Source organism: Erpetoichthys calabaricus, chromosome 6 (genome assembly GCF_900747795.2).
Source record: "Erpetoichthys calabaricus chromosome 6, fErpCal1.3, whole genome shotgun sequence".
In the NCBI taxonomy this organism is placed as follows: domain Eukaryota; kingdom Metazoa; phylum Chordata; class Cladistia; order Polypteriformes; family Polypteridae; genus Erpetoichthys; species Erpetoichthys calabaricus.
In genome coordinates, this window is record NC_041399.2 from 120,813,775 (window position 1) to 120,833,927 (window position 20,153).

Genomic DNA, 20,153 nt, shown 5'->3' on the forward strand with positions numbered 1-20,153 from the left:
ATGACAATAGACAAAGACAGGAACATAGATCAGTCTGTATATCAAGCCCTTTCAGCTCAGCTGTCTATTCTCCATGACTGACTGTTATAATGTCCACATGACTGCATTGCTGCTCTGAGCAGTCTGCCCCTTTTTCCCTCAGTCATAAACAAGACACAAGATACTTAAACTCTTCCAGTTGAGGCAGCACCTCATCCCTAACCTGAAAAGGGTACCCTATCCTTTTCTGGCTGAGGACCATAACCTCAAACTTGAAGGTGCTGATCCTCCACCCAGCTGCTTCAGAATTGGCTGCAAATCACCCCAATATATCTCGGAGGTCATGGCCCAATGAAGTCAGAAGGACCACATCATCTGAAAAAAGGAAGGATGTGAAGCTGAGGTCACCAAACTGGACACCCGGCACCTGATTATGGTCATATTCCTTTTTCAAGTTCACAGAATAGTTGCTGGTTGGACAAACTCCCATGAAACCTCCAGAATGCCAGCGAGGGTAAAAAGCTGGTCCAGTGTTTTGCAACATCGGATGAAATCTGCATTATTTCTACTGGACTAACAGCCATACCTTCCTTTCCAAAATCCTGACATACAGTATGGCTTCTCAGGGAAAATAAGGAGTGTGATCCCCCTAAAGCTGGAACACACCCTTTGGTTCCCTTTCTTAAAGATGGGGTCTACCATCCCGGTTTGCCAATCCATAGGCACTGTCCCTGACTTCTATGCAATTTTGAAGTAGCATGGCAGTCAAGACAGCCCAACAATACTGAGAGCTTTAAGAAACTTAGGGTGAGAATATCATCCATGTCCAGGGCCATGCCACTGTGGAATTTTTAACTACCTCAGCAACCTCAGTTCTAGCAATAGACAATTCCTCTTCCAAGTCACCTGACTTTGCTTCCCCATAGGAAGGCACGTCAGCTGGATTTTAGAGGTCCCCTAAGTGCTCCTTTTACCACCTGGCTACATTTCCAGATGTCTCATATATAAACATGGTGTACGGACAAAAACCAGAAATGTGCATACACACAAAAAATCCAGATACATAAATCTGTTACCCACTGTGTTATAAAAGGTGAGTTGGGAATTCTTCCAGTTAAGGAAGAAAAGTCTATGTGCTAATACTGTGGTATAGGCTATTACAATAAATTTGTCTTTGTCTACAGTACTTTAAGCCCATCTGGGAGTACACCAAATATAGTCGTTAATAAGTTACGAGTGATTGTGACACCAAGGCTGTCTGACAAGTACTTAAAGATTTTTGTCTAAAATTATTTTAATTGGATGTATTCCCAAATCATGTTACCTAGTGATGCTGGAGCTAGATGGAACCTGAAAGTTGGATCTTGCTCTGAGTTCATTTTGGACAATTGTAAAAAAGATAAGTATGATCGTATGAAGATTTTTAAGTTAAATTTGAAATATAACTTTTAATAAGATGTAAATAAGTTATTTATGTACAGTTCTCTTATTGTTTTAATCCCAAACATTTTCCATTTAAAATTGAGTAGGTTTGTGAGGATTTAAAAACATTATTGTCATATAGTGGAGGAAAAGATAAAATCTTAGGCCTTGAAATGCATCCTGTATTGGTTCGATATTCTAAGTGATTGGTTGATGACTGGATTATTTGTATGTTGATGAAATTTATCATTTACAGGGGCACAAAGTAAGATTAAATTTCAATTGCTGAAAGCTCTGGTGTAAATCCATCAGTTTGTACTGATTTCTAGGTCTCTTTAGTATGTATATTTACTGTAATAAAATTGAAAGTTAGGTAGTACAGTGCCACCTTCTACTTTTGGTCTTTGTAGAGTCACCTTTTGAATGCATGGGTATCACAGATTCCAAATAAATGAGATAATAATTGTGTCTAGTTTCTTAAAGAACGATTTTCAAATGTATATAGGGATGTTCTGAAATAGAAGCTTAGGGAGGATGTTCACCTTGACAGTATTGAGTCTTTCTGTGAAGGTGAGATGGAATGTAGACCATCTGTTAATATCTTGTTTTGATTTTTTCAGAGCTGTTACCAAAATTGCATTGAAAAAGATCCTTACATTTACCTGTGATGCTTTTCCCTAGATATTTAAACTTTTTTGATAGAATGAACAAATAGATTTCCAGTCTAGTTTGGTGTGTTAGAGAGTTCACTGGACGAAGCACACTTTTATTCAAATTAAGTTTGAGTCCAGATATCTTTAAATTCTGCTAATGTGTTAAGGACAAAGTTAAAGATATTCTGTGGTACTAATATATAAAGTACCATATCATTTTTTTCTGTTTGAATCCTTCTGTGATATTCCCCTTTATCTCTGATGTATTTTGAAAATGAATAGCCAATGGTTATACAGCACACCCTTGTTGAGTACTAGTCTGAAGTAGTCTGAGTTCATGTTGTTAATACAAACTGAGGCTTCTGTTCTGGTATAAAGTAGTTTTATCCTTGTAGATATGTTTAGGCCAAATTAGGGATGTGCAATATTGGCCAAAAATTATATTTCAGTATTTTCTGGGACTTTGATGATAATGATACTTAGATGATATTTTGCATCCTTGAAAAACATGTTTGTAAAAGTCTTTTTGATCAAGCTTGGTCGTGCTAATATGATATTAATTATAGCTTACTCATGAGATTAATGGAAACAACAGTTTAAGAAAACAGGTCTTATTTATTTACTTAAAACTGAAGTAAAATAACTCAAAAACATTAAAATCACCAGTCAAAGTATTACTGAGGAACAACAGTTTTCTCCATGCTAGATTCTTCACAATCTCACTTTACTTCTTGCAGGTTTCAACTATGTTCAGTTACATTTGTCTTACAATTACAGAAAAATAAGCAACTGATCACGACACAAAAATGAAGGTGATCAAGCAGTATGAGGGAAAAAAGAAAGTGAAAGCAATTGCATATGACTTTAAGTTATCCCATTGTAACCAGCGTTTACTGCACGTGCTGTACTAGTGCTCTGTGACTTTGAATCCAATTAGACTCTGAAGTGTCTTTGCTGTGACTTACAATATGTTTCATCATGCAAACAACCACAAAGGAGTATTCAAACCACACTGAACTCAGTTGGTACAATTCCTCCTCTCACAGTTAACACAGACAAAGTGGCGTATGTTTTTATTCCATAGTGAGTGACATACTTCATAATTTAAGCTCTCACATCGTTAAAACAACAATTAAGATATTATCGTAAACACACACTCCTAAACCAAACCCGAATTTATGCCATGTGTTGAATAAATTGTCCCATTCAACTCTGTCAAAGGCTTTTTCTGCATCCAAAGACAACAAAATCTCTGTTGTGTTAGATTTTATGGGTGAGCATATTACAGTAAACAGACACTGAAGGTTTGAAGCTAAGTGTCTGCCTTTAATGAATCCAGTTTGGTTGTGTGATATTACAGAAGAAAACGCTTTCTCAGTCCTTTTTGCTATTGCTTTAGAGGGTATCTTAACATCATTATTTAGAAGTGAAATTGGTCTGTATGATGCTTATTGTAGTAGGCCCTTATTTTTCTTTGGAAAAACGATAATTAATGCTTGGCAAAAAGTTTGATAGAGTGTTTTGTTTTCTCTTGCTTCTATGAATGTTGTTAATAATAAACAACATTTTTGAAAACGCTTTATTTTAGGTACTGCAAAAATGCATTTATTACACATTTTCCCTTATATAACTATGCCTTATGCAAGTGTCTTATAAAACTACTTTCTTAGCCTTTTGGTTTTCTTTTTAGATCGTGATTGAGGCCTTTGACATTCCATCTTACAAAGTTCAACAAATACTGATTCTGAATATTTGGGAATATTTTGTAATTCTAAGCAAAAGTAGTGCATTATTTCAAGATTTAGCTTTAACACTGATTTCATATTGTTATTTGCTATGAAGCTTGTCATTATGTTGGTGCCTACAATTGTAGGAGTAGAGATATACCAAGAGTTGAGTTGAAATATCTTATAGTAGTACAGTCTAATTACGATATGCCTAGGGTAAGGTGGTAGAGTCTCTTTTAAGAAGAAGAAAAAAATAGGGGGAACATGGTGTATGTATCTTCCTTAATGCTACCTAAAATTACTAGGGTTAAAATTGTTTTATACACTTCTATATAAAAGATTATGTGCAAATGAATACTTGAATATGTGCATGTGCATATAAAGATACAAACCCCACAGACTCTTGTATTAAATCTACAATCACTTTTAATTTCTTAATGGTTACACATTTTATTAGATATACTACAATATAGTAACTGAAAAAGTGACCAAAAAGACAAGGGTGTAGTTGTAGTATGTTTAAGCAGAGATCTCAGCAAAGTCAGACAATGGACTCAGGTTTTTCAAGTTGTGTGTTGATATTTTTTTATGATTTGAAAGTGTCTCAACTGTGTGCTCGGTAATACATGGTGAAATGTATGGAGAATTCTAATGAAACACTTTATTACAATTGCAAAACTGTAGTAAATGCTTCAGAATAATATTAGTGGCTCTAATTTATATTGTTGGGCTTCAATTAGGTAATAGTCATTTATAAGAAATGGCAGGCAGTGTGGCATAGTGGTTAAGACTTTGAACTTCAAACCCTAATATTGTGGGTTCAGATCTCCCTGTCGACAATATTTGACCACAAGAAAGTTATTTCATCTGCCTGTGCTTTAATTGGAAAAACAAAAGAATTGTAACCGATGATAGCTTAAATGTTGTAAGACAATTTGGATAAAGACATCAGTCCAATCATATGTAAAAAATAGGAAGTCTTTAAAGAGATTGAAACAAGACTAGAAAGAGCCCTCACTAAATATAACATGATTTTCAAACCAAAGTGTCAATTATGATTCCTTTACCTTGGTTGTATCTCATGTCTCCTTTTTGTCTAAAGCTATTTCTCCTAAGGAATTTTGGGAGAAACATCTGTGACAAAGTTGACTCTTAAATGAAATATAAAAGAGAATCTCTTAAGTCTCATGAGCCATCAAAGATCAACCTTAGAACAAAAAAATTTTCTTATGGGGCAGATCGTTTTGCAGCAGCTGAGGGAGAGAAATCTGGGAAAATATAAATTTGTCTGTTTTCGACTATTATCTTATCTTTCTGTTTGAGAATCAGCATCAGTTGTTTTCATCACTTAGTCTGCTAAATCTGACAATCAGGCTTCTAGGCTTTGAGGCATCTGATCTATGTATATGATAAGCAGTTAAGATCCATGTAAGATTTAAAGTCCTCTTACAGTATTTTAGAAAATAATTCAAATAGCAATTTTACTGGGTTTTTTCTTTCATGGTTTCCAGGAAGTACTTCATTTCTGATATTATTCTTTCTATAGTTTTCTTTAAACACTCCTAGTTTATTACAAACAGAACTTTGTATTCACAGTTACTTTTATATCAGCACTTGATGTCAATTGTTCTACTTCTTTGATGCACAGTTGTAAACATTTTTTTAACTTCTGTCAGTTGAGCCCTAAGTATTTTGATTTTATTCTCAATTTTGCACATATTTTTCTGTATATTTCTATCCATTCTTACTAGATTTTCATTATCTTTATATTAAAGTTAGTGTTTAAATGTACAGTATCTCCTGGTTCAGTTTATCTATTCTGATGTGTGTTTTTATATTTCCTGTATGTTCCATTTATATCTTCCTTAATATCCTTTACATCCACCCTGATTATACCTTCAACTCAGAAAACACATCTTTATCTTCTTCTTGCATAGAAATCAAATGTATATATTCAGAAAATGTTGATGTTTTTGATCCACAGTGGGTGTTGATAGTGGTTGACTGTGGAGATGAGGAGGCTTTGCTGTGTTCAATTATTGTCCTGGAAAGTGGCAAATTTTCATTGTTCACCTCACTTCCAGTTTTGCACTCACAATTGCTGTCAGAAGGAGTGGATGAGGCATTGTGAAGTCCTGGCTGATCCATTCCTTCACCTGTCTCCTCAAGCCCAAAACTTAAACTTAAGTTTAACTAGACTTCAATGGATCTTTAGTTACAATTTCCTTCTCTTTATTGTCTATTGCTTACTTTTTGTTCCTCCTCATATTTTCCTCCTCTCAGGTTAATGAAATTAGGATATCTCGAAAGATTTTAAAAAGGGAGCAAAAGAAACACTGCTGCTTTCAAAGCACCTTCTCAGACATCAGTCTTGCACAATTGATGAGACCAATCATATTTAGTAGTTTATTTGATTTTGTCTGAAATATTGTGAATTTTTTTTTATGTTTAATATCCTTCCACTCATGAAGTTTATTATTTAGGCCAATGGATTTAGGCAGAGGAACAGATCTTGTAAGTTGAGTTCTTTAACTGTTTGATAATATTTACTAACAAAATAAAACACTAACTTTACTGAAATCTTAGCAACAGTATAAATACTCTATATACATTTTTACCAAGAAAGCTTGGTCATTAGCATTTTTTAAACTTACTAAACTTTCTTGGAAACATTTTCAAAAAAACAATTAGCAACAAGCAGCAATGCTGACCTTGATGTCATTATTTTGGTTTGATGTGACTAAAATAATTAAAACAGCACCTTTTTTTTGTTGAACACGGGCAAAGAAACAGAAAACAACTCATGATTGACCTGTTCTGTGGGCTCTTTTCTATCTTTAAAAATCCATCTGTGCATATGACATTGATTTTCATCCTTTGGTTAATGCACCTAACCCTAACCCTAATGCACGCAGTTCTTACCAAAGTAATAATAGAATATTGTTTAATCACAGAATGTATACAGACTATAAATGCACACCATCCCAGTGGTGACTTGTTACTTTTAGTGGCTATGCGTAACCATACATGCTGCATACTTCTGTCCAGACACCCCCTTGCTACGTTTCACTCTTATTTTCAGCTTGGTGTTAACCACATTATAACACATCTCTTATTGTAGTCTTCCTAGCACAAACAACTACTTTGGTAGCTCCTACATTTCTCTAAAAACAATCCTGCAACTGTTTCATAACAAGAATGTTTTGACTGTTGACTTTGTAGGACTTGGGCGACATGGTGGCACAGTGGTAGCGCTGCTGTCTCGCAGTAAGGAGACCTGGGTTCACTTCCCGGATACTTCCTGCATGGAGTTTGCATGTTCTCCCCGTGTCTGCGTGGGTTTCCTCCCACAGTCCAAAGACATGCAGGTTAGGTGCATTGGCGATCCTAAATTGTCCCTAGTGTGTGTGTGTGTGTTTGTGTATGTGCCTTGCAGTGGGGCTGGCGCCCTGCCCAGGGATTTGTTCCTGCCTTGCGCCCTGTGCTGGCTGGGATTGGCTCCAGAAGACCCCCGTGACCCTGTGTTAGGATATAGTGGGTTGGAAAATGACTGACTGACTGACTTTGTAGGACTCTGTACAGCTTTCCTCTACAAGTGGCTTGCAACTCTTACAACAAATGGTTCCAACTCTTGCTCCTTCTGCAGTTGATGATACTTCCATCTGTTTTTTTGTGATAGATGTACCTGCAGACATTCTTTGTAAATACACCTTTTCATGGCTGCTCCAAAAATGTTTTTATATGATACTTTGTAGCATCTTTGTGGAATTTCTATGTGAAAACTGCTGTGCTGAAATACCTGTTCAACTCCTTCACTGAAAATGTTTATAATGTTCTTTGTGAAATAGTCTACAGCTTTCTCTTGCTTCATGAAAACTGCTCTTTCATATCACTTGACAGAAACTCTGTTGGACAACCTGTGTCGAACTGTTTCAAAGTATTGCCCCTACACATTTCATACCCCGTTTCAACACACAATTCACCAATGGATGAGACCTGTGACCTAGAGGATGATTGTTGTAATTCTACTATGCAAACATTTTCTCTCAGTAACTTATCAACTTAATTTTTTTACAGCATGCTTGGAGTCAGTAGGTACTGTAGGTACAGTATACTGTATCTATGTTTGATTTATGTACAGTATTTTTGTGAGGGCACTGTAATGTACTGACACCCTCCACAGAGCTGGGTCCTTCATTGGACACCATGCTACTTGCACAAGTTTTGCCCCAGACAATCCTGAATTATATCACACAGATCTGAGACTGCTAAATTATAAAGTGTATGTATTACTGCTACATTGGCTGGAGTAGCAGAATGGGAAAGTGAGACACCTTTGCAGCAGATGGGAGTAAATTAATTATAATATCTGTTTAGAAAAGAATGAGAGTCAACATTTAAGGAGTTCTTCTTCAGTCCACAAATTTTTTTTTTCATGTAGTGCAGAATGAGACCAGAAAGAAATAACTTAATAATAATGCTAAATATGGTGTTTCTAACAAATTAACATTTGGCTTTTAATTAGGAAGGCAAAGGAAGGTACCTGTTGTACCACTCTGAAGCTCCAGTACCAGGTCTGAGGATATTTCTCCTATTTATTCTCATTATTACTAATGAGCCTTATCAATATGTATATGTCATCAGAATTTATACTTTAATTGTTTCTGTTTCTGGCTGTGCTTGGAAAGTGTGTAAACTTTTTGGCTGAAGTCAATACTATACCCTTGGTGGGTTCTACTGTTAAAAAAAAAAAACTTAGATTAGTAAGTCCAGTTTTCAGTTGCAGATCAAATTATTTTAGGAGTATATCTTACCTTTCAAGAACAACTTGGAGGGAGCAATTTCTTTATGAAACATAAAATAACACCCTTCAAAAATAGGTGTCAAGCCATTCCAATGAGACCTAGCAGCAAGTAAGCGTGAGCTCCACGTCGAAACAGAAGCTTGCACAATGAGTAGGCCAAACAGATAAGGGGTTAAGGCTTACAGAGAACTAAAGAAAAAAACTTTTTTTATATTTTAAGATTTTTTACAGTGATCCAAAAATAAACAGTTAAGTATAAGCAAAGAGGGTTTTCCTGAAAGGGCTATTTCAAAAAACCAACAAATCCAAGTCCATAATGTAAGATGCACAACCAAATGATAGAAACAAATAGATCAAATAAAAGAATAATCAAAACGTCCCAATACCTTTTAAAATTCAATGTATTCAAGAGGAAGTCAAGCAACAGACATATGTACTAATGTCTCAGCAGCCAGTTTATGGTCTGTTTAATAGGGCTGGAATTTTCCCCGAGCTGCAAAGTCAGGGGGCCCGAGCTCCTTGGACTCAATATACAAAAGACAAAGAACATAGAAAAATAGATATTTAAGCAAAATAATAAAATAAAACATAAAACATTCTTTATTGAGAATGGAAACAAAGAAATATATTCAATAAAATAATTTACAAAATTATATTTTGTTATAACATGGAGTCTTCCACAAAGACAATATGGTGTGAGGCCCCCAAAATAAGCTACTCAAGCAGACCATGATCTTCACTATCCTGCCCAGAAGAAGCTCACCTTAACCGACCTAGGCCCAAAACACTACCTGCTAGCCTCAGCTTGGCCAAACCCAAAAATGGGGAGCTGGCAAGATAACTATAAATATCTCAAAAATAAACTGAAAGCCCCCACAAGGAGGAGGGTTCCTGTCACCCTTTGGTTTGTACAGACAAAGGGCAACAAAGAATCATTATAAATCAAAGACTTATTACTAAAATATCGAAAATACAAAGAAATTTTCAAAATAGAAAAACAAGGCACAAAGGAACTGCCTAAGAGGCAATTCTTAACAAACAAGTCTCTATACAAAGGGCAAAACAATAATCAAATAGATCAGAAAAAGAATCTTGGGGACAGTAAATCCAAACAGCAAAAACAATTATTTACAGTAATTCCATGAAACACAAATGATTTCCACTCCTTAGCCTTTTCTGTCATTTTAAATAGCCTGATGAAGGACCAACCCAGCCACAGGGGATGCACAAACCAGTGTGTTTCTTCGTGCCGGTCCCAAGCCCGGATAAATGGGGAGGGTTACGTCAGGAAGGGCATCCGGTGTAAAATTTTGCCAAATCAATATGCGGACAGCAATACAAATTTCCATACCGGATCGGTCAAGCTCCGGGTTAACAACGACCGCCAACAGGGTGCTGGCGGAAATTGGGCTACTGTTGGCCGAAGAAAGAGAAGAGGAGGGGGGAGACGTGTCCGGAGGCAGAAGGAGAGGAGGAAAGTAAAGAGAATGGAACTGAGGGTAGGAACTTTGAATGTTGGCAGTATGACTGGTAAGGGGAGAGAGTTAGCAGATATGATGGAGAGAAGGAAAGTTGATATATTGTGCGTGCAAGAGACTAAATGGAAGGGTAGTAAGGCCAGGTGGATCGGAGGTGGATTTAAATTGTTCTATCATGGTGTGGATGGGAGGAGAAATGGCATAGGAGTTATTCTGAAGGAACAGTATGTCAAGAGTGTTTTGGAGGAGAAAGAGTGTCAGGCAAAGTAATGATTATGAGGCTGGAAATTGGAGGTGTGATGATGAATATTGTTAGTGCATATGCACTGCAAGTTGGGTGTGCAATGGGTGAGAGAGAAGATTTTTGGAGTGAGTTGGATGAAGTGATGAACAGTGTACCCAAGGGACAGAAAGTGGTGATTGGAGCGGATTTCAATGGGCATGTTGGTGAAGGGAACAGTGGAGACGAAAAGGTGATGGGTAGGTATGGTGTCAAGGAGAGGAATGAAGAAGGTCAGAGGATAGTGGATTTTGCCAAAAGGATGGACATGACTGTGGTGAATACGTATTTTATGAAGAGGGAGGAACATAGGGTTATGTACAAGAGTGGAGGAAGATGCACACAGGTAGATTACATCCTATGCAGAAGAGTTGATCTGAAGGAGATTGAAGACTGCAAAGTGGTGGCAGGGGAATGTGTAGTTAAGCAGCATAGGATAGTGGTCAGTAGGATGACGTTGGAGATCAAGAAGAGGAAGAGAGTGAGGGCAGAGCCAAGGATCAAATGGTGGAAGTTGAAAAAGGAAGACTGCAAGGTTGAGTTTAGGGAGGAGGTGAGAGAGGCACTGGGTGTCAGTGAAGAGTTACCAGACAGCTGGGAAACTACAGCAGATGTAGTAAGGGTGACAGCAAGAAGGGTGCTTGGTGTGACATCTGGAAAGAGGAAGGAGGAAAAGGATACCTGGAGGTGGAATGGGGAAATACAGGACAGTATACAGAGGAAGAGGATGGCAAAGAAGAAGTGCAATAGTCAGAGAGATGCAGAAAGTAAACAATAGTACAAGGAGATAAGGTACAAGGTGAAGAGAGAGGTGGCGAAGGCTAAAGAAAAGGCGTTTGATTAGTTGTATGAGAGGCTGGACACTAAGGAGGGAGAAAAGGACCTGTACCGATTGGCTAGACAGAGGGATCGAGCTGGAAAAGATGTGCAGTAGGTTAGGGTGATAAAGGACAAAGATGGAAACGTACTCACAAGCGAGGGGAGTGTGTTGAGCAGATGGAAAGAGTACTTTGAGAGGCTGATGAATGAAGAGAAAGAAGAGGTTGGATGATGTGGAGATAGTGAATCAGGAAGTGCAATGGATTAGCAAGGAGGAAGTAAGGACAGCTATGAAGAGGATGAAAAACGGAAAGGCCGTTGGTCCAGATAATATACCTATGGAAGCATGGAGGTGTTTAGGAGAGATGGCAGTGGAGTTTTTAACCAGATTGTTTAATGGAATCTTGGAAAGTGAGAGGATGCCTGAGGAGTGGAGAAGAAGTCTTCTGGTGGCGATATTTACGAATAAGGGGGATGTGCAGGACTGCAGTAACTACAGGCGAATAAAATTGATGAGCCTCAGCATGAAGTTATGGGAAAGAGTAGTGGAAACAAGGTTAAGAAGTGAGGTGATGATTAGTGAGCAGCAGTATGGTTTCATGCCAAGAAAGAGCACCACAGATGCAATGTTTGCTCTGAGGATGTTGATGGAGAAGTTCAGAGAAGGCCAGAAGGAGTTGCATTGCATCTTTGTGGACCTGGAGAAAGCATATGACAGGATGCCTCGAGAGGAGCTGTGGTATTGTATGAGGAAGTCGGGAGTGGCCGAGAAGTACGTAAGAGTTGTACAAGATATGTACGAGAGAAGTATGACAGTGGTGAGGTCTGCGGTAGGAGTGATGGATGCATTCAAGTTGGAGGTGGGATTACATCAGGGATCGGCTCTGACCCCTTTCTTATTTGCAATGGTGATGGACAGGTTGACAGACGAGATTAGACAGGAGACCCTGTGGACTATGTTGTTTGCTGATGACATTGTGATCTGTAGCAATAGTAGGGAGCAGGTTGAGGAGACCCTGGAGAGGTGGAGGTATGCTCTAGAGAGGAGAGGAATGAAGGTCAGTAGGAACAAGACAGAATACATGTGCGTAAATGAGAGGGAGGTCAGTGGAATGGTGAGGATGCAGGGAGTAGAGTTGGCGAAGGTGGATGAGTTTAAATACTTGGGATCAACAGTACAGAGTAATGGGGATTGTGGAAGAGAGGTGAAAAAGAGAGTGCAGGCAGGGTGGAATGGGTGGAGAAGTGTGTCAGGAGTGATTTGTGACAGACTTATATCAGCAAGAATAAAAATGATGGTTTACAGGATGTTAGTGAGACCAGCTAAGTATATGGGTTGTAGATGGTGGCACTGACCACAAAGCAGGAGACAGAGCTGGAGGTAGCAGAGTTAAAGATGCTAAAATTTGCATTGGGTGTGACAAGGATGGATAGGATTAGAAATGAGTACATTTGACGGTCAGCTCAAGTTGGATGGTTGGGAGACAAAGTCATAGAGGTGAGATTGCGTTGGTTTGGACATGTGCAGAGGGGAGAGGCTGGGTATATTGGATGAAGGATGCTAAGGATAGAGCTGCCAGGGAAGACAAGAAGAGGAAGGCCTAAAAGAAGGTTTATGGATGTAGTGAGAGAGGACATGCAGGTGATGGGTGTAACAGAACAAGATTCAAAGGACAGAAAGATATGGAAGAAGATGATCTGCTGTGGCAACTCCTAATGGGAGCAGCCGAAAGAAGAAGAAGATCAGTAATGCCCGCCTTCTTTTGTGTTTCACAAAGTGTAGCATATAGCAGTCTTAAAGTCATTTTACAGTCTTCAAACAGTATGTATACCATAACTGAGTAGCACCAGCCTAGGGGAACCATGACCTGTAGGGAGGCAAGGTATATCCAAGCTCAAATACTATTCTATCAGGAATTATATCATGTGCTTCCTTGCAAGATAAACTGTAATTTTCTTTACAAAAAGGTTTGCGTTTTGGTGTCTGAAGTCACTTTTAGTAGTCATGTTTTATTATTGCTGTAAACTCCACTGTTTTACTTTCTTTCTCTATATTACATATAAGAAGGAAGTATCGTATACAAGAAAAAAATCAACTTTAAGTGTTAATTGGTAAAAAATACATTTTGAAATCTCTAGTACGTGTTTTGAGAATATTTGGATACATGTATCTCCATTTTGTGTGTGTCTGTTTATAATTTTGTGGATACTGAAACTTAACCAAGAATAATAATAATAATTCTTTACATTTTATGTAGCACTTTTCTGAGTACTCAAAATGCTTTACATAGTTATTGGGGAGCCACTTCAACCACCACTAATGTGCAGCATCCAGCTGGATGATGTGACGGTAGCCACTTTTCAGCAGTACACTAGCCACTAGGGAGTCCATTCCCGGGAATTCGGGAATCCCTCATGTCATTCCCAGGAATCCCGGGCTCCCAGGGATGACACAGTGCATGGGCATCTCATATGTGAACGGTTTTAGAACGACAGACAGTTATTTTTAATAAAACTACTGCAATATGTTGACACAAATAAAAGGCTAACCTTATCTACAAGCAGTTCATGCTGTCATATAAATATACATGTATCTTTAGTTGCGGTAATAAGAGCGTAGAAAGCACAACGTGTCGAGCATGCGGTTTTCTGGGCGAGAGCGCACCTTCGTGCAGAGTACGCCAGCCGCTGAGAAAGCACACTCTGCCTCCACTGAAGTAGGCGGCATAGTCATCAGATACTGATACACTTGTTCTAAACAACGCCCGTGCTTGCCGTTGCTCTGAAACACCGCCATTTCAGCTTTTGCGGATGCAACAGACTGACGCATTGCAATATCAAGTTGCTGTTCAAAGCTGTTGCCTGATGAAGTGCAAGCTGCAGCAATGGCACCACCTTAATTATTTTCAACTATAACTGTTATTTCTTGATCGATTTTTACATGCTATATATGTGAGCTTGGCTGTTCCCGTTTTCCCGGGAGTTACAGAAGTTTCATTCCTGGGAATGTGGGAATGAAAAATGTCAGGTAATCCGGGAGCCCGGGAATGGATTCCTTACTAGCCACACATTAGCTGTTAGGTGGTGAAGGGGAGAAAGACTGTTAGCCTATAAGAGACAGGGAATGATTAGGTTTGCAGAATGACTAGAATGTGGTGAGCAAATTTATCCAGAACATCGGGATACACCCTAGACTTTACAAAGGATGCCCAGGTATCTTTTGTTACCACAGAGAGTCAGGACCTCTGGATGGCACCATCTTTACGGCACAGTGTTCCTGTCACTGCACTGGGCCATTGGGATATACATTTAGACCACAGGGTAATCACCCCATGCTGACCTTGCCAACGCTTCTTCCGACATCAACCCAAGCTTTTCCTGGTTGGTCTCCCATCTATGCAAGTACTGGCCAGGCATGAACATGCTTAGCTTCAGGTAGATAACCTGTTTTGGAAATGCATGTGGCAAGGCTGCTGGTATGGGCCAATTAATGATATTTTGTTTGTGTAAGATAAACACTACCGGCTTAGGGTGAGAGGGGGCGCTATCACTAATGGCACCCTCTCCTTTTTCCCGATGCTGGGGAAGACACCTAGTGAGGGCATGCACACCTGGCTGTGATGTCTCGAGCTAGCCCTACCCCTTTTTCTCATTTCACCATAAAAGCAGCAGTCCAGAAAGGTGCCTTTTCAGAATCAATCAGGAGCCAAGTACGGTTTGAATGATAGAGTGAAAAAGAAAAAAATACCTCTGGCTGGTATATTTTCATGGTCCTTTCTGTTGTGTCTCACGCACATCCTTTTACTGTACCTTACTTTTATTGCTAAACATACTGTATATATTTCAATTAAACAGGGTTACTGGGGTGGTACCCTAACATTTCCTCTCTGCTCCCAACTACCTTCTTGCCGCTGGACACATTTGTAATTAATCTTAAGAGTCGATTAGCTTTTTTGGGATTTTTGTAATTCATTGCAAAGCATTTTCAGCTTCAGCAGTCACAGTAGCTACACTCCAATTACAAAGAAACACTGATTATATTGTATGCCTTTATGAAATTATGAATATATCTGGTTGTGGCAAGTATTTACTTTGTATTCTTGAAAAAGTTTTGAACTTGGCACTTTCCATCATGCAACTTTACCTCCTAAACTGAAAGTGCATATTCCTGCTGCTTCTCCTCTGTTTTTCCATCTCAAACTAAAAAATTCCATACCTAAAGGAATTAATACAGAATTGATGTCAAATGTGGATTCATTCACTAAGTCCACATACTTCATATTTTTAATTATATAAAAGTATGAATTACACTTTTAAAACAGATTTTATGAAAAATATGAAATATAAACTTGCATACATTCTAAATATGCACCTTATGCTGTTACTCCTGTTGTAAATATTCAGACATTTATGTGCTGGACAATTAATTTTGTTTTTTAATTATAATAAGTTGTTTCACTAAGTTTTAAATAAAAGTACAGATTATACATACTGGTCATTTTGCTAGCTCCAGTAACATGCAGTTAAAAAAAAAAAAGAAAAACTCAAGGTTTTCTGTTTATTACAGAGAAAACATTTTAGTTCTGGACATTTTCTTCGAAGCTCTGAATTATGAGACAATTGAACAAAAGAAGGCCTATGAAGTTGCAGGGCTACTTGGTGAGTAACTTGCAATTTTTTTAAAATTTTGTTCAGAGAATGTGGGTGGTATTTAATATCTCTTGAAGATTTTGTTTTCAGTTTACAGCTCAATTAGGCAAATAGAACAAAAGCAGAAATCACTGAGCACAAAAAGCATAGCCTCAGTTCTCAATTGACTTGAGATTTAATTGCCTAATAACTCTTTTATAGCTCACTGCTCAACAATTTTTTTGGAACGTGCTTGCTGATTGTGACAGGTAAGTACTGGGTATGCACAAATATAGTTTTGGTTTTACTGCATCACGTAGGAACTCTGAGAAATAGACATTTATATGTTTACTGACAATAACGTATATAGTCATGTTTATGTTTCGCATAAGCTATTAAATTCAACAGAATTAAAAGTGTTTTGCTCCTGATTTTCTTTTGTATTCAATGTCATGGAGCATCACGTTGCAGTGTCCAACAGTAGTCAGCAAGCATTGACGGATCCCAGTTGCCCTGGTATCGTTTCTCCATTGTAGCAATGTCCTGGTGAAACCTTTCACTGTGTTCGTCACTGACAGCACCGAGATTTGCTGGGAAGAAGTCCATGTGTGAGTGGAGGAAATGAATCTTGAGTGACATGTTGCACTTCATTGTCTTGTATGTTTTGAAAAGTTTGTCTACTAGCTGAATGTAGCTTGGGGCTCTGTAATTGCCCAGAAAATTGTCAACAATGTCTTTGAAGGCTTTCCAGGCGATTTTTTCTGGCCCACCTAACAGCTCTTCAAACTGCTTGTCATTCATAACATGTATGATCTGGGGGCCAACAAAAATGCCCTCTTTCATCTTGGCGTCAGTTATTATTATTGAGAGCGGAGCAGCGAGCGGAAGCACAGAGCAGCAGTGTCTCCCAAAGGCATGTAGCCCTTCGCAAACACCCAAGCAAGTTCAACTGAAGTAAACGGGGCAGCTGACCAAGAGAAATAACCGGACATGAAAAATTAAAGTCGATCGCTCAGCGGGTGGTGGAAACTTAAAGCCGACGGTCTCTTAGTGATTCAGCTGAATGTGGAAAGCGCCGAAGCACCGAAGTTACTACAAAAAACGGAGAAGATGTCATCAACACTAAACGTAAGTTCTATCTGCTCTCTGCCCGTTGAGGGCACATTTATATGTTGTATGTCCTGCAGCATGTACAGTTCAGGTTTTCCGGCTGACACTGTAGACAGCTTCACCTGCCAAAAGTGTTTAGTTAATTTAGAGTTGGTCGGGAAAATACGCGAATTGGAAGACCGCGTTAGGAATCTGATAGCAATTAGGCAAACCGAAAATTGGATCGACTCGGTTTGTTTAGACAACTCGGCTACTTCTGATTCGGCTTCAGTCTCTCCAACAACAACATTTATTTATATAGCACATTTTCATACTAAAAGTCCAGGTCCCACTGTAGTCAGTGTGCGACCGAAGTCAGCAGCACCAATTTAGCCACAGGGCAAGTGGGTAACAGTAAGACGGGGGTCTAAGAAGCCAAAATTTAGTCCCCCGGCACCCAGGTCACCAATTCAGACCCAGAACAGATTCTCAGCACTCCGCAGTGCGCCTGTGGAAACTGAGAATAAGAAAGTGCTCATAATTGGCGATTCCATAGTACGGAATGTTAGAATTCCAAACTATGTTAAACCAACAGTTAATGTTAAATGCCTCGCAGGGGCCAAGATTTCTGGCATAGAGGCCATATTGGACCGTGATGCCGACGATGAAGTATCTACCTTATTGCTGTATGTTGGCACTAATGATATCTTTTTACAGCAATCTGAGGTATTAAAGAAGAACTTCATCTCTCTATGCATCAAAGCCAAAAGAAAATGTCGGAATTTAGTTGTATCTGGCCCCTTACCAAGATTATACAGAGGGGATGTGATTTATAGCAGATTGCATTCCCTTCACTGCTGGCTAGAAACCTGGTGTGCAAATAAAAGTTTGTGAACAATTGGGATGATTTTTGGGAAAGGGCCGGATGTTTCAAAAGAGATGGTCTTCATCCTAACTGGAGGGGATCTTATGTATTATCTCAAAATATGGCAGCAAAACTGCCTGTTTGACTGATTAGAGCACCATCCAGGCCGCAGTCATGTGATCTTAAATCACAGGCTGTTGTTTATCCCACCTGTTACTATCCTGAAGCTGTTACCCAAAATCCCTGTCGTGGGGCATCCAATAAATTTAGTCTTGATACAAACCTTAAATTAATTGATAACCAAAAATAATGTGTATAATTAGACCAAGGGATAAAACCAGACCCTCCACCAAGGGCATCTGTAATAGAAATTTACTTCTAATTAAAACAAAAACTATATCACCAGTTCAGAAAGAACCATGCAGTTTTAAATGCAGCTTATTGAACATTTGCTCTCTTGGAACTAAAGCTGTTTTGGTAAATGATATTATATTAAGTACAAAATCTGATCTGTGTCTTCTCACTGAAACCTGGCTTAGTAAATGTGACACTGTCCCCCTAGCTGAGGTGTCACCAGATGGATACTCGTTCCTTCATAAGTCTGGAGATTCTGGTCGAGGAGGAGGACTTGGAATAATTCACTGTAACAAAATGCAAATCACTTCTAAAAATTTAGGCAACTTTACATCTTTTGAGGCATTCATTTTAAATATTAAAACAGATACCAACACAATTATAGTGCTAGTCTACAGACCACCAGGGCCATATTCATTGTTCATGACTGAATTTAGCAACCTTCTATCTGATTTGTCTATAAATTATGATCATGTAGTACTGATTGGGGATTTTAATGTACACATTGATGTGGAAACTGACACTTTTAGCAAATGTTTTACTTATTTGTTAAATTCAGTAGGATTTTGTCAGATTGTCAAAGGTTCAACTCATAATCATAACCACACATTAGATTTAATTATAACTTACAACATTGAAATTCAAAATTTAAATATTACTCCATTAAGTGAAGTTATTTCCTACCACTACTTAATTACATTTGATTTAGTCCTGCCCTTGCCAACACACTCACAAATTAAAACAAAGACAAAGCGACATCTAGATTGTAATTCTGCTTCAAAAGATATATATACTTTGAGTAAGTCGAGTGTAATTGTGGAAAACTATTTAGATCAGTTAACATCAAATGTAAACATGGAAAACAATTTAGATCAGCTAACATCACATTATAATGTGACCTTGAGAGATGCTCTGGATACAGTGGCTCCCCTTAAAACAAAAGTGATCAAAGCACATAGAAACTCTCCCTGGTTTAATGAAAACACTCGAGCTCTTAAATTAGAGTGTCAAAAGCTGGAGCGCAGATGGAGAACAACAAAGCTACATGTCTTTCAAATTGCATGGACAGAGAGTGTTAATACAGTAAATATAAAAAAGCCCTCTTTAAAGCTCGCTCAGAATTCTATTCTAAAATAATAGATAGCAATAATAAAAATCCTTGGGTACTGTTTAGAACAGTGGCTAAATTAACAAATGGAAATTCAGATCAACAGTGCAAAATACCAACAGATACAGTGCATCCGGAAAGTATTCACAGCGCATCACTTTTTCCACATTTTGTTATGTTACAGCCTTATTCCAAAATGGATTAAATTCATTTTTTCCTCAGAATTCTACACACAACACCCCATAATGACAACGTGAAAAAAGTTTACTTGAGGTTTTTGCAAATTTATTAAAAATAAAAAAACTGAGAAATCACATGTACATAAGTGTTCACAGCCTTTGCTCAATACTTTGTCGATGCACCTTTGGCAGCAATTAGAGCCTCAGGTCTTTTTGAATATGATGCCACAAGCTTGGCACACCTATCCTTGGCCAGTTTCGCTCATTCCTCTTTGCAGCACCTCTCAAGCTTCATCAGGTTGGATGGGAAGCGTCGGTGCACAGCCATTTGAAAATCTCTCCAGAGATGTTCAATCGGATTCAAGTCTGGGCTCTGGCTGAGCCACTCAAGGACATTCACAGAGTTGTCCTGAAACCACTCCTTTGATATCTTGGCTGTGTGCTTAGGGTCGTTGTCCTGCTGAAAGATGAACTGTCGCCCCAGTCTGAGGTCAAGAGCGCTCTGGAGCAGGTTTTCATTCAGGATGTCTCTGTACATTGCTGCAGTCATCTTTTCCTTTATCCTGACTAGTCTCCCAGTCCCTGCCACTGAAAAACATCCTCACAGCATGATGCTGCCACCACCATGCTTCACTGTAGGGATGGTATTGGCCTGGTGATAAGCGGTGCCTGGTTTCCTCCAAACGTGATGCCTGGTATTCACACCAACGAGTTCAATCTTTGTCTCGTCAGACCAGATAATTTTCTTTCTCATGGTCTGAGAGTCC

The 20,153-nt window shown here is 38.6% G+C and overlaps 1 protein-coding gene across 6 annotated transcripts in view; it reads left to right on the forward strand.

The window, feature by feature from the left end:
• asic1c (acid-sensing (proton-gated) ion channel 1c) overlaps positions 1 to 20,153 on the forward strand; it is a 1,328,607-nt gene that overhangs the window by 1,224,856 nt on the left and 83,598 nt on the right. For all 6 annotated transcript variants that reach the window (XM_051928824.1, XM_051928821.1, XM_028803265.2 and 3 more), the window contains exon 7: positions 15,730 to 15,821. In XM_051928824.1, coding sequence (XP_051784784.1) covers positions 15,730 to 15,821 — 92 coding nt within the window. The remainder of the gene's footprint in view (positions 1 to 15,729; positions 15,822 to 20,153) is intronic.